Raw genomic sequence first — 24,662 nt, forward strand, 5'->3', positions numbered from 1 at the left:
TTTTGGGAATAAACCTAATTTGTAATGGGGGTTGAATAGTTTTGATTGTCACTGTAAGTATGATGTTCTTGTGCCGCTGCTTTTAGAGGACATCATAATGGACTCAGCTGCTGCAGAACATCATAACTCAAAATCAGATGCTGCCAACCTTTTGGAAAAGGATGAAGACACTTCAAATGAATAAATGGTGGAAGGAAGATCATCCTATGTCTCAAAAGAGCTTCTGCAGCAGCTGAAATGTGTATTGTAAATGATATACTTGGTCTATCATGCTTTTATATGGTCGCAGATATTACTTACCGTAGGAGGCGCATGCATATATATATGTGTATGTATGTGTATGTGTATATATATATATATATATATATATTTATATATTACTCCACGTACATAAGAGTTGTCCAGCATGGGAAAAAAAAAATGCAAAGGGTTGACAATCCACTGCACGATTATCGGGAACAAATGAATGAGCAAACTGATTGTTCGTTGGGTGAAACGATCTTTTTGCTGTTTTTGGCAGCGCGTAGTCCTACGTAAACAGCTGAGGACAATGGCAGCCTATGTGCGCACTGAATGATCTTTTAGGGATCGTTAAGTGTGAATCTAAAGTGCAATATGCCTGTGTTAACAACCACCTACCAGCAAACTTAATGCCTGTCGACCATCGTTTAACTCTACACATCACACTGCGTAAATGTACTGTTAAAATTAGTTAAAAAAAATTAATGCGGAACATTTACGTCAGTGATCATCCTATGTTCCTGTTCTGTAGCTGATAAGTTCCCCGCTGGTCTCTTCTTCCTTCTGCAGTGATGACAATATGAGTCTTGGACATGTGACCATTGCAGCCAATTACTTGTGACCCACTACAGCAAGTGATTAGCTGCAGTGGTCACACATTCCTGAATCTAATTCAAGCGACTGAAGTGTAGGTCAATCCCCCCTCAGTTAATGCAAGGAAGAAGGTGGGTGCTTGTTCCTATAGAGCTGTGTTTCCCAAACTCCAGTTTTCATGGCCCCCAACAGATCAGGATTTCCTTAGTATTGCACATGTGAGAGAACCTGTGGAAATTTCTGATGCTTTCATAATAATTCCATCTCCTGTGTACTAAGGAAATCCTGAAAAGATGACTTGTTGGGGGCCGTGAGGACTGGAGTTTGGGAAACACCGCTCGCTATAGGGCAAACCACTTTACTCCATAATTCATTAATATGTAGTCAGTACTATGAGGAACCGTGCAGAAAAATGCTTCAAGTGCTTTTTATTTTTATTTTTTCATATTCACACTGCTTTAAATGAAGTATACAGTGAAATGTAGCAACGTTTCGCGTAATGTACCCTTCATCAGGCTCTAGAGAGAATCAGCGAGACGTAATGATAGGAATCAAGTCAGAAGATTGTAGTCAATGGAAAAGCACTAAGATAAAAGGAGGAATCCAGGGATGGCAGTGGTACTCCCCAAAAGGAGTATCTGGTAAAAGGAGAGCTGCGGTTTGTACTTAGGAAGCAAGACTGACTACCATATCATTACTGATTCTCCCTTTAGCCTGATGAAGGGTGCTTTACCCGAACCGTTGCAACATTTTACCATATACTTCATTCAAAGTGATGTGAATTATGGATATGAGAAAAGCAAATTGAGAAACACTTCCAGCTAGTGATGAGCGAGCGTGCTCAATTAACCTTTTATCCGAGCATGCTCGGGTGCTCACCGAGTATCTTCGGCGTGCTCGTATATTATGTTCGAGTCCCTGCATCTGCATGATTTACAGCTGTCAGACAACCTCAACACATGTGAGGATTCCCTTACAAACAGGCAATCCCTGCATGTGATGAGGCTGTCTTACAGCTGTAAATCATGCAGACGAAATGACTCGAACATGATATACCAGTACGCCGAAGATAGTCGCAAAGCACCCGAGCATGCTCGGATAAAGGGTTAAACGAGCACGCTCGCTCATCACTACTTCCAGCCTTTTTTTTGTTCCTTTTGGTGTGTGATTCCTCCAAGTAATGACTACATGTTCCTGAATCTGGACATAATCCCATTGAGGCCAGTGATTGGCTGCAGTGATCACATGTCTTTGAGTCTGAATGCTTGCGCCATTTAGTAGATTGCCATTGTTAATTTTTCACATTTATTCTGGGACTTGTAGTTTTGGAAATGCTAAAACGTCACCGGTTGAACTAAAATGCCCTATAGGAGTGTATGCATATCCTAGGTTCAGTGGCCCTATTTCGGTTATTGTATCTTTCTGATATGTGAATATGATTCTATGTTTAGATGCAAAGTCAGCGGCTCCTATTTGTTTCCAAAATGTCAACTCCAAAGGCGACCGATTTGGGAACTGTGGTTATCAAGGCTCTGCATACAAGTCCTGTGAATCAAGGTAAATCACAAAGTTTGTCCTAGTAAGTTCATATTTGCTTCTTTTTTCTGCACTGCATAATTTCTGTAAATTGTCTGAATTGTAAAGCTCTGCGCAATATGTTGGCGCTATATAAATATAAAAATTATTATTTCTGGTAATCTCTTGATATTTCTATTTGGGTTTTTCCTTTGCTGCATCACCTTATTACTTGCTATTTAGGGATATGAACATTATATTGGGTTTACTCACTCTGGAGCAATCAGCCCATCCATGTATTAAATGATCAAATACCATGCAGTTGGTTTATGTTGTCATGTGTACTATAACATCTCGTCTGATTCTTTTGCTTTATTTTGTTGTTTTCCCCAGGAATGCAATGTGTGGAAAGTTACAATGTGAAAATGTGAACTCCATGCCTATCTTTGGCATTGCGCCCTCAATCATTCAAACCCCAGTCCAGGATATAATATGCTGGGGAGTGGATTTCCAACTTGGTTCTGATGTTCCAGATCCAGCTATGGTCAATGAGGGCACCAAGTGTGCAGAAGGCAAGGTACGAATCCCCAAATCAACTATATATCTGTGTTTTGATTTATGAATCTTAAGGATTTACATTTGTCTCTTTACATTAGGTCTGTAAAGGCTTCCAGTGTGTTGATGCAGCAGCCCTGGGTTATGATTGTGATGTACAAAATAAATGTGGTGGTAATGGGGTGAGTAATGGTACCTCTATGCTCTTTTTTTATTTGCTTACTAAAGCCTAAGTACTTTGTTATGGTCTTGCTCATTACCAACTTTGGTCTAATAAAGTATTTTTATGCATCCCCCAATTCTGCTTTGTTGTGGAATATATCAGGGGTGTGTGTTAGACCCATTACGGTCTCCTTTATTTCATTTGTAAAGTTGAAAAATAGGTTATCAATTTGGCCACTCAATTCAGAGGGATTTTCCCAAATTTGAAATATCAATTTGGTATGTTGTCTTAGATTAGTACGAAGCCCAGAAATATTTAAAATCACTTGGTCTCTTTCAAGTACTGATTTAAAATCTATTGGAGTTTTGCAAACCTCTTACTGTTCTCCAGTTCTCAAAACTAAAAAGTTATTTTTTTTCACATGACATTGTCATAGATTGAGTTTGCATGGCTAGACACATGACATGAAGTGTGCTTCTCTGTTAAACTGATATACTGGCTGATTTTATGTTTGTTTTATAGGTATGTAACAGCAATAAGAACTGCCACTGTGATGATGGTTGGGCCTATCCAGACTGCAAAAATAAGGGTTATGGTGGAAGTATTGACAGTGGCCCTACGTATAATGGTATGATAATGATAACTCGTAGTGTGGTGGGTTGGGAATCTTTGTGGTGAATAATAACATCCTACTAGGGAGTTGGTGTATCATTGATTTCCATTATGCTGACTACACAGCCCTGTATACTGCTCCACATCTCCTTAATCAGACATCAAAATTGTCTTAATTGGAAGATATGCAGTTTCAATCAGCCTATATTCTTAAGTCGCATCTACACTTATGAGGAGGATAAAAATAAGCCTTGACCACTAATGTCGTCCTCTGGCCTGAAGTTATAATATCAGGTAGTAGATACTGAAACCAGAATCCTCTGTATTGAAAATTAATTGGTACTCAAAAATTTTCTAACTTTCTCCTTTCCCAGCACATGTTTAATAACAAGTATCTTTCTAGATTTCCTTTGCGACAACATGCTGACATTTAATTTTTCTTTTTTTGGACACTATAGATAAAGACACTTCTCTCAGGGATGGGCTTCTTATTTTCTTCTTCTTGGTCGTACCCCTCTTGGCTCTTGGAGCATTTGTATTTTTCCGAAGGAACGAATTGAAGAGGAAATTTTGTGGGAGGAGACGATCACATGGGTAAGTGACCAAAGAAAAAGAAAATTTAAAAAAAAAGTCCTTGGCCGGAACAAGTGGAATGTGAGGTGATTGATAAGGAGGAGTACACTGTTAAAGGTCCAGGTTGCATCGGACGGTCCTACGAGCCAAGCTTACCGCCAACGTAGAATGAATGTGTCATCAGTGTCAGTAAATTCACTAGAATGAATGTGTCGTCAGTGTCAGTAAATTCACATGTACATTAGCAGCAATAGACAGACTCAGATCTTATCTTCTGCATTGACGCATACAATGAGCGTGTGCAAAGGTAATTGTGTATGGATCGGGAGGAGGTGAGCTGTGACATCACCTATTGTTAATGGTGGATCATATGTTATTAATTGTATGTAGACATATTAATATTACCTGTCACTGTACTCCTGCCTGTGATGATAATGAGATACTGAAAAGTCTTCTTTACAGAGAACAGGAAGTATGAATGTAAAATAGCCCTATTGGCTGTTGTGAAAATTGCAAGATAGAGTTTTCTAGACAGATTATAATATGAAAAAAAAGCCAAAATTGAAAAAAAAAATACATTTACTACAAAAAAAAATTCTTCAAACAATAGGTCATTTTCTGACCGTACATCCCCTTCAATCTTACTTTGTCTGGCACTGCAGCTCAACTCCATTTATATGAAGTATGTGACTTGGGCTCTGACGTGTCCAGTACTGCAGTGAATGAGAACTTCTGTCGGCCTACAGCGAGTCCCACATCTTAATCCTGATTTAAAACTGCCATTCTTGATCATAGATATACAGTATACAGAGGATACATATCTTTAAGGCTTTAATCAATTTATTTTCTCTCTGCTCAGAGACAGAGAGAGGAAATAATTGAGAAAAAGATAAGTAACATTATTTGACCGCTTTACTGAAACACATTATACACAATTTGTATGTCTGTAGAGGGAGTTTGCTGAGTAATAAAGTCCTGTTATTAATGCAGCATCAGCGCTGATTCTAGCATGCTTCCTTAAAGGGGTATTCCCATCTCCAAGATCCTATCCCAATACAGTATGTAGTATGTGTAGTAATAATAATAATAATAATATTAGCAAATACCTCAAGTTAGAAATGTAGTATAGTTTTTCTGATTCACTATGTCTCTTTCCTCATGTGCAGGTATTGCAGAACCTTAGGTGTCCATGGTTACGACCACTAGCAACTAGCTTACTAACTGTCACTATATCAGTGGTCGTAACCTTGGTTACCTAAGGTCCTGCAAGGCCTGCACATGAGGAAAGAGACATAGCAAATCAGAAGAACTATACTACATTTCTAATTGGAGGTATTTGCTAATATTATTACACCTACTACATAGTGGGATAGGAATTTGGAGATGGGAATACCCCTTTAAATCCTTTTTTCTCTCCTCCATGTATTTCCCTTTTTCTCTTTTCATTTTTCTTTCTATCGCTCTCTCTCTCTGTCGGTTGCTATTATCGGTTTTATCTATCTTGCTATTCCCTTTATTTTCTCCCTGCTCTGAGAGAGAGAGGAAATAATTGAGAAAAAAATAACTAAAATTATAGTTGAGGATATTACCGGGATGGGGACGTTACTGTAACGTGGGCCCGGGCTGGGGGACGTTACTGTAACGTGGGCCCGGGCTGGGGGACGTTACTGTAACGTGGGCCCGGGCTGGGGGACGTTACCGTAACGTGGGCCCGGGCTGGGGGACGTTACCGTAACGTGGGCCCGGGCTGGGGGACGTTACCGTAACGTGGGCCCGGGCTGGGGGACGTTACCGTAACGTGGGCCCGGGCTGGGGGACGTTACCATAACGTGGGCCCGGGCTGGGGGACTTTATTACTGGATGGGTTACAGAATTACTATATGGGGCGAATTGTAAAACTATATTACTGTATGGGGCTGATTGAGAGCAAAAAAAGCAAAACATTTAAAAACAAATGTAAAACAAAGAATGAAAAACTAATGGAATAACATTTGGCCACTAAATATCCTATTTTATGTAAAAATATAAGTAAAAGAGAAGACCTGTAAAAAAAAAAAAATAAATAAATAAATAAAAAAAAAATAAAAAAATCATTTAGAAAAATAATGGTATGACTGAAAACGTTTTCTTCTCCCTCAAAGACCGTGGCCTTTCATATTCAAATATTTTCACGGTGCGGCCCATTTACCCGGCTGAGTTTGAGACCCCTGCTGTAGAGGGAACTTGCTGAGTAATAAAGTCCTGTTATTACTGCAGCATCAGCGCTGATTCAAGCACGCTGCCTTAAATCTTTTTTTCTCCTCCTTGTATTTCCCTCGTTCTCTTTATTTTTCTTTCTATCGCTCTTTTTCTTTCTCTCTGTCGGTTGTTATTTTTCTCTCTTTTGTCTGTCTTGCTATGTACAGGCTGCTGATCACCCAATCAACAAGCAAAATGCTTGTGCATCTGGTGAAATGATATTTTGCCCACTCAACAACTATTCCTTACATTCCCCCCACACACATTGATAATTCTTTCAGCCACGCATGCATATGCTTTTAATAGTAAAGTTTTTTTGGCTTAGTATACTGTGAGTGGCGGCTGTAAGCATGCCCTGGCACTTTGACTGACAGCCGGCTCTGCAGTGCATCACTGCTGAGCCAGCTGTCAGTCCAAGTGCAAGGGCATACATACAGCCGCCGCTCCCAATACTGCGAGCAGTGACTGTAACCACCGAGAACAGTTATCTTTTGTGAAGCACTAAAGCTCCTTTCACTCGACGAATGAGTGTTTTGCCAGACATGCTGAGCCATTGCCAGACATCTCTGGGATCAAATGCTCTTAGAATCGCTCATTTCCTTATAATCAGGACGTGTTAAGAGGCTGTCTATCACTCATTTGTCTGGCGAAAGGATCTTTTAGCTTGCTTAAAAAATCATCGATCTTAGCAGCACGTCGTCCATGTAAACTGGACATGTGCTGCCGAGAACAATGGCGGCCTACGCGCACTGAACGATCTATTACTAATGGTTCTGTGCGCGTGGAAAGTGCGGGCAACTTCTCTAAACTGGCTATTAACGAACCGGCAAACATCTTCTATGTAGCCAATCAGCGGTTGTTCACGGCCACAGATCTTGTAGCGTGAACAGGCCAGTAAGCTTCAAAGGGAAGTCTTCACAAAGGTATCCTACACGAGGATCTAAGAGCACCATGAAAGAGGTTGTCCACTACTTTTGCATTGATAACCTATCGTTAGGATGGGTCATCAATGTCTAATCGGTCGAGATCTGGGACCCCCGCCGATCAGCTGTCATCGGTGTCGACGGCCGCCATACGGAAATACTCAATTGCGGACCTTTTCTGTCGTCTGATAGTGGCCGCCGCAGGGTGCTAGACATCCGCCTCCTACCAAGCCTCGACCACTATCAGAAGACAGAGCAGTTCCACAAGTGAGTATTTCCATACAGTGGACGCCAACAACAATAACAGCTGATCCGTGGGAGTGCCGGACCCCACCCGATCAGACATTGATGACCTCTTTCCTAAGGATAGGTCATCAATGCTAAAATAGTGGACAACCTCTTGAAGCCTTCATTTTTCACTTGCGGTATGAAGGTTTCTATTGCAGTATCATCAGTTACAATCATCTGACATGAGTCTTAAACCAAATGTTGAGGCGTAGATATTTGTGTACAGGGGTGTAGGGGCTTTATTAGAAGCAGGAGTCCTGATTCTTACATTACAAATTTATTTGATGGTCAACAGGACAACGCAAGAAGTTAACAGAGAGGTTCCCAAGAATGTCCCTGGCAGAAGTGGTCCAACTACAGGAGAACCAAGAAATACTCCAAACAATGTGCCAGGTAGAGGTGGTCACTCCGCAGGAGCTCCAAGAAACGCTTCACAAATGCAAGCCGCACGAGTGCCCCCTAATTCCAGACCCCAGAGAAATGTACCACCCAATGCCAGTCCTGCAGCTAATGCACCTCCCAGGAATGTGCCACCTATGGGACCTAATAGAAATATTCCTTCATCTTACTATGAAAGTGTAAGTTCCATGAATAAGTTGCAAAGATGTCCTACTGAAGGATCCATAAAACCTGAGCTGATTTTTGCCTAGGGTTGATTGTAAAATACATTTTCAAGTTATTGAAGCCACATTTCCTATAAAACTTTCATTGCGTGTTCATTTTTACTTCACAGTCCAATAATCCGAATAACGTCGCTGTTCCAACGTACGCAGTAAGGCAACCTCAACATACACCGTCTAGGTAAGCCACTAATAAGGGGGGTGCTAAAGGAAATTTTGAAGAAGCACTCTAGCATTTTTGTTCACATATAATGCCTTAATACCATCAATATTTTCATTGTGTAATTAATTTCATCCTAACTCTGTTATATCTGCATATTTTTCCATCTTCAGTATAGGAAGGTGGGTCATGTGAACTTCAGTCTGATAACCAGTCCAGTATATGCGCTAATGTGTAGACAGGAAGTCAGTCTCTAACTTGTAGCCAACAGGATGACAGCATCATCTATCAAATCCCTCCCAACAGCTCTCAGACTCCACTTCACCCCACCCAATTCATCCCTCCTCATCTCCCATGCAGCGAAAGACTATACTAAGATGAGGTATACATTACATAGGACATACTGAGACTGCTGTATATATATCATATAGGAAACACTGACTGCTATATATACATCACATAGGAAACACTAAGACTGCTATATATACATCACATAGGAGATACAGACTGCTGTAAACTTCACATAGAATACTCTGATACTGCTTTAAACATCACATAGGATACACTGAGACTGCTGTATACATCACAGGATACACTGAGACTGCTGTATACATCACAGGATACACTGAGACTGCTGTATACATCACAGGATACACTGAGACTGCTGTATACATCACAGGATACACTGAGACTGCTGTATACATCACAAGATACACTGAGACTGCTGTATAATGCGGCACACAGGATACACTGAGACTGCTGTGTATATACACTGCTCAAAAAAATAAAGGGAACACTCAAATAACACATCCTAGATCTGAATGAAGGAAATATTCTCCTTGAATACTTTGTTCTGTACAAAGTTGAATGTGCTGACAACAAAATCACACAAAAATCATCAATGGAAATCAAATTTATTAACCAATGGAGGCCTGGATTTGGAGTCACCCCCAAAATGAAAGTGGAAAAACACACTACAGGCTGATCCAACTTTGATGTCATGTCCTTTAAACAAGTCAAAATGAGGCTCAGTATTGTGTGTGGCCTCCACGTGCCTGTATGACCTCCCCACAATGCCTGGGCATGTTCCTGATGAGGTTGCGGATGGTCTCCTGTGGGATCTCCTCCCAGACCTGGACTAAAGCATCCGCCAACTCCTGGACAGTCTGTGGTGCAACGTGACATTGGTGGATGGAGCGAGACATGATGTCCCAGATGTGCTCAATCGGATTCAGGTCTGGGGAACGGGCGGGCCAGTCCATAGCTTCAATGCCTTCATCTTGCAGGAACTGCTGACACACTCCAGCCACATGAGGTCTGGCTTTGTCCTGCATTAGGAGGAACCCAGGGCCAACCGCACCAGCATATGGTCTCACAAGGGGTCTGAGGATCTCATCTCGGTACCTAATGGCAGTCAGGCTACCTCTGGTGAGCACATGGAGGGCTGTGCGGACCTCCAAAGAAATGCCACCCCACACCATTACTGACCCACTGCCAAACCGGTCATGCTGAAGGATGTTGCAGGCAGCAGATCGCTCTCCATGGCGTCTCCAGACTCTGTCATGTCTGTCACATGTGTTCAGTGTGAACCTGCTTTCATCTGTGAAGCGCACAGGGTGCCAGTGGCGACTTTGCCAATCCTATCCTGGTGTTCTGTGGCAAATGCCAAGCGTCTGCACGGTGTTGGGCTGTGAGCACAACCCCCATCTGTGGACGTCCGGCCCTCATACCACCCTCATGGAGTCGGTTTCTAACCGTTTGTGCAGACATATGCACATTTGTGGCCTGCTGGAGGTCATTTTGCAGGGCTCTGGCAGTGCTCCTCCTGTTCCTCCTTGCACAAAGGAGGAGGTAACGGTCCTGTTGCTGGGTTGTTGCCCTCCTATGGCTCCTTCCACATCTCTTGGTATCTGCTCCATGCTCTGGACACTGTGCTGACGTATACAGCTACCTTTCTTGCCACAGCTCGCAATGATGTGCCATCCTGGATGAGCTGCACTACCTGAGCAACTTCTGTGGGTTGTACTGTAGACACCGCATCATGCTACTGTACCTCTAGGGGTGAGAGCAATGGCAAAATGAAAAAGTGACCAAAACCGCCAAAAAGGATGAAACAGAGAAATGGTCTGTGGTCACCACCTGCAGAACCACTCCTTTATAGGGGGTATCTTGCTAATTGCCGATCATTTCTACCAGATGTCTGTTCCATTTGCACAACAGCAGGAGAAATTGATTCACAATCAGTGTTGCTTCATAACTGGACAGGTAGATTTCACAGAAGTGTTATTGACTTGGAGTTACATTGTGTTATTTAAGTGTTCCCTTTGTTTCTTTGGGGACACTGAGACTGCTGTGTATTTGTCACTCTTATACACTGAGACTGCTGTGTATTTGTCACTCTTATACACTGAGACTGCTGTGTATTTGTCACTCTTATACACTGAGACTGCTGTGTATTTGTCACTCTTATACACTGAAACTGCTGTGTATTTGTCACTCTTATACACTGAGACTGCTGTGTATTTGTCACTCTTATACACTGAGACTGCTGTGTATTTGTCACTCTTACACACTGAAACTGCTGTGTATTTGTCACTCTTACACACTGAAACTGCTGTGTATTTGTCACTCTTACACACTGAGACTGCTGTGTATTTGTCACTCTTATACACTGAAACTGCTGTGTATTTGTCACTCTTATACACTGAGACTGCTGTGTATTTGTCACTCTTATACACTGAGACTGCTGTGTATTTGTCACTCTTACACACTGAAACTGCTGTGTATTTGTCACTCTTACACACTGAGACTGCTGTATATTTGTCACTCTTATACACTGAGACTGCTGTATATTTGTCACTCTTATACACTGAGACTGCTGTATATTTGTCACTCTTATACACTGAGACTGCTGTATACATTATAGAATCCACAAATAATACTCACATTAAGGTGTAAGGAAAATAAGAAGGTGTTGTCCATAGCAATCAATGAGCTAGAATCTATCTACAGTAGTTGTTATTGACTAAATATCGTTTGGCCATTGCTTACCAACCAGCATGGAACATGTGGCTGATGGTAAAGAAAATAGTAGGCCATTAAGGGTTAACTCTATGGAAAGGTAGAAAAATTAATACTATAAAATCTCTGGGGGGTAGATGTGTTCTCCAAACTTTGGTCTGTCGGCTGAGTTAAGGATTTAGATTAGAGTAATTGCCAATGTATTGTTTGTGATGATGTACAAAACTGTATATTCATTATTGTTCCAGGCCTCCACTCCCTCACCAAAGAGAAGCCGGGCATCCTAACATCGCCCCGGCACGCCCTCCGCCCGCCCCTCCGGTATAACGCTGCTTTCTCGGGTCAGCGTAGCCTTTTCCCATCTGACTTTGTTACTAGGGTACATCTGTGTTTCCGAGAGACACGTCTTCTGTCGAGCTTGGGAGATAGATTGCTTTCCAGAGACATGAAGTCGGCCTTAAGATCTGTGGTGCTTGGATTTCGTAGCACGGACAAACGTTCTCTGTTTACAGCGCGTGACTTCCGAAATGTCTGAGCAATCGTTCAACAACCTATTAGACGATCACACGTGGACGAGTAGGATTTTGAAGGATTTTGCAAACAAAAAGACAATTTCAGATTTACCTGAATTGGGTTTTCAAGTCTCAAAACATCCTCTCATCTGTATGACCCGACCACCTGGCCAAATATCACCAACCACATCAGTTCATCAGTTTTTTCCACACTGGATCCTCAGTCCTCATCAGAGCAGCAGTAAAGCATAGGTCCACATTGACAACTTTTTTTGGGGGTATGTGTCCACAGCACTTATAGACAACTGTGTGTCTCCATGGTAACAGACTACAAGCAAACTATGTAGTCTGATTCCGCAGATACTCATTTTCATCTGTCTTCTACTTGGCTGTATTACTGTGGTATCAGACTACACAGGGTTTGTTTGTTGTCTGTTACCATGGTGACACACATTTGTAAAGGAACTTTAGATATTTAAAAAAACTCCCTTTTAATTAGGACTAAGCGTAATCTTACTTTTTTTTTCCATTTTTGACCCACTGGAAAAATATAATTTTGTGAAGGTGAACGTTAACCTTAAAGGGGTTATCCCATCTTATAAAGTGATGTTATATCGTTAGGATATACGATCACTCTATGATTAGTGTTAGTCTGAACACTCTAAACCGCAACCGATCCTAATGAATTAAGGTGCATCACCTTCTAAGGTTTGCTCCGCTCACGACATTGGCAGCTGTGTGACCGAGGAGCCATTTTTTCTTACGATCGGTGGGGTCCCGGAGGTTAGATCCTCCCTGTCACTTCAGAAAATTGGAAATAAATCCTTAAAAAATTTGTGAAATGAAAGGGCTCTTCCATATTACACTACCTTGTGACATGTAGGTTAGATGAGGACAATGAGCCGGATTCCCCTCGAACGTTCTGGACCTCCTCAAGTCCTACAGTGAAATTTGTGGAGATCGAACTGATGACACCCACTGATATTAGTTGTAATATCTTTTTAAATTATTTTAATCTGTTTCTACCACTATGAGCTCCTATTTATGGGGAAAAATTAAAGGCATTCTAAGGTAGCCTTAAATAGCCAATCAGAATATTCAATACATTTAGAATCTGACTCGTTGCTTTGGGCAACACTACTTTGTTCTAATTTGCACTAGTTCTGACCTATGACCCCCCCCCCTCCATCATGTTCCCACTTAGCGGAGGTAGCCATTTTATATATGTAACCAGTATTTCCCTATCCAGCATCTTCCCTTTAATAGGCTCCATTGTCGAAACGATGGTTCGACATTCAATATGGCTGCCTCGATTGTTCGGCCATCGATTTGACACTCCCCTAAGGATCATTATACTGTGAAGCGGACAATATAATGCTGATTGAGGCAAATGTCTGAGGATAATGAAAACGATAAATTATTTTACTAATGGCTTTGAATGTTCTCTGACCTTATTATATATTTTCTGTATATGTCACCAGTGAATCTGCATTCTGGTTAGGGTTAAGTCCGTCAGTTTGACTGTAATCAACCTACATACACTAAAGGGAGTAATTATATGTAATATGATAACTTAAAGGAGAATCCCCATAAAACTTTCTATTAAAGGGGTTGTTCGGCCATTTTAAGGGGAACAGTCGTTTTAATTTTTATTACATAAATCAATAGTACACACAGAAACAAGCAACTTTGTAATATATCTTATCAGTGAAATCCGCGTATTTTTCCTTCTGGACTGATCATTCACTCTCAATTCAGGGGTAAAATCTGTATTTAGTGAATATAGATTTTCACATTACTGTGATAGGAGATAGCAGTTGGTGTGGGCGGGGTTATACAGGGCTCAGCATTCTGAGCTCTGCTAGATCTGCAGCAGAAAACAGTGATTTTATCACAACTGCTTCACCCTGTAAACTAAGTGATATATCATTGGAATCGGGGTCTCTACCCCTACATCATGCTGCCGTCAGATGACATAGCAAAAACCTGCTGACAGAGTCACTTTAAATTAGATGTGACTTCACATAAATACCCCTTTAATATGATCGCTAGTTTTCAAGGCCCCTGATTTTCCTGTAAAGTGCCGCAGTGAGCTAATCATTGTCCCTGCAATGGCCGCTACATGTAATATGTGGTATTACAGAGAATTGCTGCTTAGTTCATAGAGGGAAGGAGTCCCAACTCAGTGATGATCTTAGAAAATGGAGTGCCCCTTTAAGTTCTCAAAAATTATATTCAACTGCGATAGCACGATGACAACAAATTTGGCCACCGAACATCTCCCATAGGAATTGCCATTTGGCACTCAAGTAGCCAAATGTGCCATTCAGGGCTTTCCAAGTTTGGGTGGCACATATAATGATCACCATACTGCTTTCCATCCAGCTTTCCCAGAAAAATACAACTTAAATCTTTTTACTTACTAGTTTTGTCTGTTTAGAACCATGTGAATTCCTTTTTTTCTGCAGTAACATACTTGAAATAGATATCGATGAGACCTTTTGAAGAATGTATACTCATAAATCACTTCAGTATCTTCAGACGACTGCTTCTCGTGCCTCTAAGTTGTGGAACTTATATTCATTTTTACATACTTTCTCCAAAATTGTGACTGATCACTTTAAAGGGAATCTGTCACCAGGTTTTTGTTATGTAATCCAAGAGCATCGTGATGTAGGGGCAGAGATCCTGATTCCATCGATGTGTCACTTACTGGACTGATTGCTGTCACTTTGATACAATCACAGTTTTCTCTGCTGCAGATCCAGCAGTGCTCAGAATGCTGAGCTGTGCGTAACCCCGCCCACACCACTGATTGGCAGTTTTCTGTAGACACTGTTGCTGGTAATCAGTGTGGGGGTGTGGTTGGATTAGCAGGCATGAGACACCTAGTCATCTAGTGACAATCTCCTGCCAATAAAGCACTGATTTTATTGAAATATCCTGGTAAGTGACACATCCCTGGAACCGGGGTCTATTCCCCTACCTCATGCTTCTCTCAGATTACCTAGCAAAATCTTGCTGACAGATTCCCTTTAAGAATCAATACATGTGATGAATGGGATGTCTCATAGAATGTTAAAGGCATACTACCACTCCAATTAAAAGGTTATACCTAGCTTAGTGCCAGGGAGTGGGGTGTGACCCAGACGTCCCTTTTGGCCTTGCACGAGGCACAATACAGGGTGTAGTTCAGTGCATGGAGTTAACCTTTTAAGTGCTCACAAAGCATAAGTTGCAATGTAGCTCTAGCCTAAAGGGGTAATATAATGACTAAAATGACTATTTTTCTGCTTTAGCAAAGGCTTTATTAAGTGCGCTGGCAGATCTTTGCTACTCATTAGGTTATCACTGGTTATGTCTCTGCCCCCAGTCATATTGTCTCCCGGTCCCCCTTATTGTTGCAGATTTCCCCCATTCCTCAGGGGTGTGTGCATACTCATGTGACTGCAAGACTCCTCCTACGAGGGGAATGATTTGAAGAATTTCAACTAGAAATGATGCATCCTAGAACTTGGGGTTATCCATGTAATGTTAATGGAAAGTTGGAGATTTCCTATATGTAGCTTGTGTGTGAGAAGGACACCCTAAAATTTGCCTAGTACTGCAATGACAATGAGTTTAACTGTTATGTTGCCCTAGTGATCCAATGTTTTCCTTTACCAGCAATAAACTTACTCTAGGTGATGTACTACATCCCGCTGCGCATGTGTAAGGGTGACTCCAGCCAACTCGGAATTTACATTGGACGGAGTTCGATCTTATCAAATAAGAAACTTCTCCAGTCTCCAGTGGCCCCTGGTGTAAAGCAGGTCATACTTGTCTAGATGGGACCTTTCCATATATCGTTCATTCCTGGTAATGGGGGATGTAATTGTAGGATGGATAAGGGGCCCTTAAACTCTATTCGACGCATGACCTCTTGTGTCCACCCAACATGATCCATTGACCCAGTCAATCACAACTCAACTTCACCGCAGCAATTGACTGAACTTTTTAATGACTTTTAATCATCGGACTGATGAGTTTCATAAAACCACTTTAGTTTTATAGTATGGTTTATTCACTTCTTACTTAAAGCAATCAATTATATGTAACGTGACTGGTAATGTTCGCTCTTGTTTCCTCTAATTGCAATTCAAGAACTAGACCTATATTGCAGGTCTACCATCTAAATTGGACCACTTTAGTAGAAAAGGAGGGCTTACAAGGTATCCAAAACTCTCCTGGTTTGGTGATTCGTGGAGGACCTTCCACCAGCCCATCGAGAGGCTCAAGGACTTGTTGAGTTTAGTCCAAGCCTATCTGCTCTTGGGGCGGGATGGGGTGTCCAGTGTTCTTGGCTTAGGTGATTGGCCCATCTTGCCATGAAGCCCCCTATGTTCAAGGCTGAGTAATTCAATGTAAATGTTTTGCAATTAGATAAAACTTGATGGCATTGCCAGGAATGATGATGATTTCTCACTATTTGCATTGTTTAGTCCCATGCCCATACTAATGTAATGTTATGTGTATGTTTGAAATTTCACTTGACTTGTTTTTTATTTGATTTTTTTGAAGGGCTTTTATTAAGCGTGTAAAATAAATACACTGTAATCAATAAAGAATGTTTTTATAACACCCGCCTCCTTCAGTATTTTTCTACCTATCCTGTGAATACATGTCTAAAATCGGAAGACCCTAATTTATAGACATCTTCTTAAAGTTATATTTTTCGAGTGGACAGGTTCTGTTGGGTTGAGCATGAGCCAAGAGTCAACATGTCCCTTCAGTGGACTTGGACAAGAATGTCCTCCACATCCTCTGCAGTCAACTTCTTATACCATTTCCTAATTTTTATGGTCATCATATAGGCACATATTATTGACTTTACAGGTTTATTTTTCTCTTTCTTACGGACTTTCTAGATATTGAACCATGTATGGCTATGCTCTCACATTTATACTTTGCCCATTGGCATGTTGTGCTTGTTTAAATTAAAAGGGTTTTCCACTTTCAGGAAAGTGAACCCCAAACGCTTCTAAATATTTAATATAACCAACGGAGCAAGTACTCAACCTTCCCAGGTCCAGCGACAGCTTCCCACCGCTGCTCCGGTCTTGGTGTTTTGGCTACAGCTGTGACTTTACGCTGATGTCACCGCTGTAACCAGTCACTGAGCTGGTTCGCCTTTGCCATCTACTTTAGCACAGCCACTGAGCTCAGCGATTGCCTACAGCGGTAATGTGCACTGTCATCGAGATGTCACCACTGGAGCCAAAACATCGAGACCGGAGTAGCGGTGGGGAGCTGTCACTGGACCCAGGAAGGGGGAATACCTGCTCTGTTTGTTATTTTAGGTTTATTAGACCGTTTAGTGTCTACTTTTCTGAAAATAATAGCAGTCTAATATGACTAACCAGATTAATCACTGTTTTTGGTATAAATTATATTACCACATGTCAAGCAATTTACCAGTTGGTGCAGTAGATCCTAAGAAAACCATCAGACTCCGCATTCATGATCTGGTGTGTTCAAAATAATAGCAGTGTGGAGGTCAATTAGTGAGGTCAATCATTCTGTGAAGAAACAGGTGAGAATCAGGTAGCCATTATTTAAGGGTGAAGCCAGCACATGTTGTACATGCATTTCTCCTTGAAAGCGTAAGAAATATGGGTCATTCAAGAAATTGTTCAGAAGAACAGCGTACTTTAATTAAAAAGTTGATTGGAGAGGGTAAAACTTATAAAGAAGTGCAGACAATGATAGGCTGTTCAGCGAATATGATCTCCCAATGCTTTAAAATGGAAAGCAAAACCAGAGAGACGATGAAGAAAATGGAAGACTACCATTAGTATTCGCCGTTGCTTACCTCATATAGGACATTGCAGGACCTTAGGTATCTATGGTTACGAACACTAGCAAATAGCTGTCACTATATCAGTGGTCGTAAGCATGGATACCTAAGGTCCTGCAATGCCCTGCACATGAGGAAAGAGACGTAGCGAATCAGAAAAACTATACTACATTTATAATTGGAGGCATTTGCCTATATTATTACTATTACACAAATTGGGATAGGATCTTGGCGATGACGTCTCTTGTAAATTTTCCTCTTTCCCCCACGTCCAGGGAGATTCTCGACAGTTCCATGCTTGGCAGACTTCTTAATAACATTGCGCACTGTTGAAACTGGGATACCAAGGTCTTTGGAGATGGCTTTGTATCCTTTGGAAGTCTTGTGTTTACTAATAGCAGTTCTGATATCCTCAGACAGCTCCTTTGTCTTCACCATTGTGACTAAAAAACAGGGCCTACCATGTGGCTTTTTAAAACACTGAAGTCATCATTCATTGGCTAACTCATGTCACATGGGCACCGAATTGATCACAGGAGAATCTCTTTTATGATTTACCACAAGCGAGTCAAAATGTGTTTCCATACTAAATTAATGTAAAGGGTGCCAATACCAGTGACACAGCAAGCTTTAGGTTTTTCTATTTTTCCCGCTCATTGTTTTTTGTTTTAAATTATTGTTTATCATTTTCTCTTTTGTATTTAACACGAGTCTCTATACAAAAAAACTGTTTCAGTTGATTAATTATTTTCAGGAGATATTCCATATTATGTACTTAAACTTCATGGGTGACAATAATGATGAACAGGACTGTAAGTTCATGTCATGGTCGGATAGGGGTTCCTGCAAATTGACGTAAATTTGTCACAGCGATCATTCGGGCACAGGAACAGTGCCCACATGATTGCGAAAGGGTGATCATCTTAAGAGTGGGTGATCATGGCACCTCACCGGGCCATTTATCCTCCTAAATGTCGCGATCAATAGTGATCTCAGCATTTAGAAGGGAGGGGGCTCCCTCTCCCATCCTAACGGCTCCCCGCAATGTCATCTCGAGGGCCCATGGCAACCCGAGATTATCATAACATCTGGGTCACCCAGCTACAACAAGCCTGTTAGACAATGCCAAGAGCATGGTCTAATAAGCTTCTGTCAGTGCAGCACTGACGGGTACAATGCATTGCAATGCTAGTGCTTTGTAATGCATTATATCAGCGATCAGACTAATAAAAGTTAATCACATAGAGGGACTAAGTAAAAAAGTAAAAAAAAAATTGTAAAAATATATAAAAAAAATCATAAAATAAGCCAAAAAAAAATGTATTTATGTAAAAATGAAATAAATATGCATATTTGGTTTTACTGTGTCCTGAACGACCCAACCTATAAAACTGTCACACTACTTAGCGCCTTCAGTGAACTCTGTAAAAGAAATTCATAAACGTGGCAAAAAAAACAATACTTTTTCATCATACCGCCAAAAGAAAGTAGAATAAAACGCAATCAAAAAGTCTTATGGAAATAAGAATGGTATAGCTGAAAACGCCATCTTGTCATGCAAAAAAACAAGCCGCCATACAGCTCCGTCAGCAGAGAAGTAAAAAAGTTATAGCTCTCAGAATAAAGCGATGCAAAAAAAATTCATTTTTCTATAAAATAGTTTTTGTGTAAAAGCGCCAAAACAAAAAATTTTATATAAATGTGGTATCGATGTAATCATACTGACCCAGAGAATAAAGTTCCCTTATCAATTTTACCACACGCGGAACGGCATAAGAAAAACAAAAAAAAACAATTCCTGAATTATTGTTTTTTGTTCATTCTGTCTCCCAAAAATTGGAATAGAAAGCGATAAAAAAAATATGCGCACGAAAATGGTACCACTAAAAACGTCAACTCGTCCCACAAAAGACAAGTCCTTATAGAACTCTATGGGCAGAAATATAAAAAAATTATAGCTCTCAAAATACGGGGATGCAAAAATTTTATTTTGCAATAAAAAGCGTCTTTTAGTGTGAGACAGCAGCAAAACATAAAAAAAATTATAAATCTGGAATTGCTGTAATCACACCGACCCAAAGAATAAAGTTATCTAATCACTTATACCGCGCGAGGAACGGCGTAAAAAATAACTAAAACCAATTCTTCACCTGCTGTTGATTTTTTCCTTCTGTCTCACAAAGATCACAGTAAAGCTCAGCTCACATTTATCCTCCGCTCTCTGTTTAGCGCTTACATTGGGGTTTCCGTGTCAATCTCTGAAATACGTGATTCAGACAGAACCCCCGGCGGAAGGTTCCCTGTAATGAGGCAAATGGGGGCACCGTGGATGCCTTCAGGCTTATGATCCAGTGGTGCCCGTCTTTTTAAGCATGCATAAAAGTGTCATTGGCCACAGTTTTGTGCACCTCTTAAAAGACGGACAACGCTAAACAAAGGCCAGACGGGAGTCCAGAGTAACTCTGCTGCCTCATTATAGTGAATGGATCCCTTGGGGGTTTCATCTGAATCACGTCACTTGGAGATTTAGATGCAAACCCTGATGTAAGTGCTCAGCGTAGAGCACAGGATAAATGTGATCCAAAATGTTATGTAAAATGTTCTCAATAAAAGCTTCAACTCCATCCACAAAAAAGCTGCCACTGAGGTCCATCATCTGTCAGTAGAAATATAGGGGGCTACCGCATTACTGGTAGCACAAAGGCTCTGGAATAGCAAAATTGCTCCTCGCCCCCCAAAAGAACCCAGCGAATTCTGCTGTCCAAATCCAAATGCTTCTTTCCCTTCTAAGCCTCAGTATGCCTAAACCACATTTAGTGTCCAAGTTTGGCACAATGCATGGGCATTACAATGTACTGGCACTACACTGGCAGATTTACAATTTTCACTCAGCAACATCCACTGCTGCTTGTTTCTGGAAAAAAAACACGGAGTCAAAATCGGCACTACACTTGTAGATGAATTCCTACACTAGTTTAATCTCCAAAATGGGTTCACTTGAGGGGGTATTCTGCTCTTCTGGCACTTAGGGGCTCTGTATATGGCGTCCGCAAACTATTCTATGACAATTTGTTCTCCAAGAGTCAAATAGATCTCCTTCATGCCCGATTCTTGCCATGTGGCTAAGCAGTACTGTACATCCACAAGTGAGGTATTGTCACATTCATCAGAAATTGTGTGACAAATTTTGGTCAAATTTTTACCCATTTCCCCTTGTAAAAACTTGGGGCTAAAGCAACATTAGTGGAAAAAATGGTAACTCAACCTAATGTTATACAATTCTGTGAATCGCCCGAAGGTTAAAAAAATGCTCACGCTTTTTTAATGGGGTCAGTTATGGGGTTTTCTGCTGTTTTGGCATGTCAGCGGCTCTTCAAATGTGACATGGCATTTCAGCCAAAATTGAGCTCCAGAATTCAGTTAGCGTCTCCTCCAATCTCTGCCGTGTGCTCATACAATAATTTTCCACCACATATGGGGTATCAGTGCACTTAGGAGAAATTGGACAACAAATTTTATGGTCTATTTTCTACTGTTACCCTTGTGAAAATTAAAAATTTGGGGCAAAACCAACATTTTTGCAAGAAAAATTTATTTTTTTCACTTTCACGGCTCAACGATATAAAATTCTGTGAAGCACCCCTGGGTTTAAAATGCTCACCACACATCTAGATAAGTTACTTAAGGGGTGTAGTTTCCAAAATGGGGTCCCTTGTAGGAGGTTTCTACTGTTTAGGCACATCAGGGGCTTTGCAAATGTGACATGGTGTCCGCTATCTATTCCAGCCAGTTTTGCACTCCAAAAGTTGAATGGCGCTGCTCACCTTCAGAGCCCTGCCGTGCGCCAAAACAATAGTTTCCCACCACTCATGGGGTATCGGTGTACTCAGGAGAAATTGCACAACAAATTATATTGTCTGTATTCTCCTGTTACCTCTGCGAAAATGGGATATTTCAGGCTAAAGCAACATTTTTGTGGGAAAAAGTACAATTTTCATTTTTGCCTTCAACGTTACTTTAATTCCTGTGAAGCACCTGAAGGGTTAATAAGCTTCTTGAATGTGGTTTTGAGCACCTTGACAGGTGCAGTTTTTAGAATGGTGTCATTTTGCGTATTTTCTGTCACATAGATACCCCTCATTTCAAATGTGATGTGGTCCCTAAAAAGAAATTGGTTCTGTAAATTTTGTTGGAAAAATGAGAAATCGCTGGTCAACTTTTAACTCTCATAACTTCCTAACAAAAAAAAAGTATGTTTAAAAAATGATGGTGATGTAAAGTAGACATGTGGGAAATGTTATTTATTATCTATTGTGCAATATAACTCTCTGGTTTAAGGGCATAACAATTAAAAGTTTAAAAAATTGCAAACAAATTGTCAACAAAATTCCAATATTTTCACAAATAACAGCAAAAAAAATATCGACCTATATTTACCACTGTCATGAAGTACAATGTGTCGTGAAAAAACAGTCTCAGAATCAGGGGGATCCGTTGAAGCGTTCCAGAGTTATTGCCTCATAAAGTGACAGTGGTCAGAATTGTAAAAATTGGCCTGATCAGTAAGGTGAAAATAGGCTTGGGGGTGAAAGGGTTAAGGTATTATCTGCTTTTGGCCAACCCTTGTATATTAGTAGGGCCCCAATAATCATTGATTGTACTACTACTGCTGTAACCTGCAGTGATCAAATATAATCAGCAGAAAAATTAAGCTTTACAGCGACAATAAAGGAGTTTTCCAGTTTTAGAAAAGCCCTGTCCTTCAACTGCAGGGTGCTTTTAAAGAAATAAAATGCACTTTACTCACCTTCCCACAGGCCAGTGCCTGAGTGTCCGCCGCTGCTGCCTGTCTATTATTGTCTGCAGCACTGACGTAACATTGACAGCGCTGCAGCCAATCACTGAGCACAGTGTCTCTACCCTAGTTAAAGGCACAAAGCAAGTCGCTGAGCTCACTGATTGGCGGTAGCGCTGTCGATGTCATGCTTGTATTGTAGATAATAAGGCCACTTTCACACGTTCAGTATTTGGTGAGTTTTTTACATCAGTATTTGTGACGCTCTAGCCCTCCCTGAGCTTTGGGGTACTCGGAGCCAGGTCAGTGTAGGGGTCGCGGGAGGGATGCAGTCATGGCCTGGACCCTTTCCGTGCCCAGGGCTGTCACATAAAAGTATTGGGCTTTCAAGTAAGAGTGGTATTTCGACTACGCCACCTGCGGTTTCCGGTGATGGACACCAGCGCTGCTACAGTCCACTGAGGCTGGTGTTACGGGCAGCTAAGATGGGATGGCTCCCCGCAGGCGGAGCAGGCCTCAGGGCAGTGTGAGGAGAAATGGTGGTTGCAGTGCCGCGCAGGAAATAACAAGCTGAGACTCTGAAGTCATCCGGGTCTTTACTCACTTGGGATGAACTTTCAGCCGCAAAGCTTCTCTCAGCTACTGATGGTGTACTGTGGCCACCGGGAAGGGGGTTCAGTACTTCCCAGGTAGATCAGGAGCACTTGTCGAAACCCCGCTGGTGTGTGTTCCTCTCCTTGGTAGGTTCTCCAACTAAGTCTTCTCCTGACTGTGTGTGGTACGAACGTGTTGTAAGCCAGGGTCCCACTGGATAAACGCACTGTAAGAGATACAGGTGGCGTAGGCCGCTCCGTCCGTATCCCTCTGGGATCCACTAAGCCTCCGGGATTTTCTGACTGAGACGTGAAGTAACAAAGTCAGATATCGGGGGTCACCCCTCTTGCAGCAGGAGTCCCTCTGACAATGCCAGAGAAAAGCATAGAGGTGGCGAATCCGCTCCGTCCGTATCCCCCTGGGATCCTTTTGCCTGTGGAGCCTATCTCCTCCGCTCCCCTCCAAGACCTTCTTAGGTCAGGACCTTGACCGGGTAGAGACAGTGGTTAACTCTGACCCGCTCCTCGTCTCAAGGCCAGAGTACGAGGACCGTGTATCTTCAGTCAGCTGCAGCCTTTTGCTGGACTCTGGCAGAAGACCACAATCAAAGACGAAGACCACAATCAAAGACCTTGAACTCAAGATGGCCGTAGCTTAAATATGAAAGAATAAGTGTTTCCTAAAAGTGTGTCCTCCACCCTCACCTACTACCTGGTTCTCCCTATCTTTGGTTCCCCCATCTCTTCTATCCCGGGCCGGGGCAGCACCCTGGTGCATTTAGGCCCCCTTCAGGACAGGAGTAGTGTAGTGTTGAATGGTGAAGTGGGGTCCTGAGAGATGCTCCATCCTTACCTGGAAGAGGAGATACCACACCTCGAACTGAGGTGCAGTACCCCTGTGGCGACTGAACCCTCAGGGGCCCCACATATTTGTAAGACAAAACCAGGAAATCAGAGGAAAAGTATAATAGAGACACATCACCACTTCTGTATTTATATCCCACTCCTGAATTTGTCTTACAAATACTGAAGTACAAAAGTCACCACATACTCAACATGTGCACGTGGTCTTACGAAAATCCGAAAACCCCCTTAATGAGTAGTCACAAATCGGTAATAGACTATTTCAACCAGACAAGGACTGAACATATGAATACTAACTGGCTTGTGAATGGTTTTTGGAGAAATACAAATAATATAAACTAGGGAAAAAAGGGAAAGTGATATAAACAGAATTAAAATAATATTACAAAGAAGTCAGGTCTGCTCCTTATCGGCACATTACCCTGAGTTCGTATTATTTCATGTTTTTTGGCATGGTGTTTCTGAGAACTCGGGAAAAAACCCTTAGTTGAGTATTTCTTTTTATTCCTATCACACTTCCTGGAGTGGTGTCAGAGCTTCGGGTGCCGTCTCTCCTTACT

The 24,662-nt window shown here is 41.6% G+C and overlaps 1 protein-coding gene across 1 annotated transcript in view; it reads left to right on the forward strand.

Annotated features, from left to right (window-relative positions):
- Positions 1 to 16,632, forward strand: part of ADAM9 (ADAM metallopeptidase domain 9) — a 95,142-nt gene extending 78,510 nt beyond the window's left edge. The window contains exons 15-22 of the mRNA XM_073653932.1: positions 2,286 to 2,391; positions 2,743 to 2,926; positions 3,006 to 3,086; positions 3,590 to 3,695; positions 4,138 to 4,273; positions 7,997 to 8,279; positions 8,435 to 8,502; positions 11,751 to 16,632. Of these exons, the coding sequence (XP_073510033.1) occupies positions 2,286 to 2,391; positions 2,743 to 2,926; positions 3,006 to 3,086; positions 3,590 to 3,695; positions 4,138 to 4,273; positions 7,997 to 8,279; positions 8,435 to 8,502; positions 11,751 to 11,829 (1,043 nt within the window). The 3' untranslated portion in view covers positions 11,830 to 16,632. The remainder of the gene's footprint in view (positions 1 to 2,285; positions 2,392 to 2,742; positions 2,927 to 3,005; positions 3,087 to 3,589; positions 3,696 to 4,137; positions 4,274 to 7,996; positions 8,280 to 8,434; positions 8,503 to 11,750) is intronic.
- The last annotated feature ends 8,030 nt before the right edge of the window (positions 16,633 to 24,662 follow it).

Source organism: Phyllobates terribilis, unplaced genomic scaffold (assembly GCF_046119375.1).
Source record: "Phyllobates terribilis strain yellow unplaced genomic scaffold, ASM4611937v1 Scaffold_11__3_contigs__length_659146591, whole genome shotgun sequence".
NCBI classification, from domain to species: Eukaryota; Metazoa; Chordata; class Amphibia; order Anura; family Dendrobatidae; genus Phyllobates; species Phyllobates terribilis.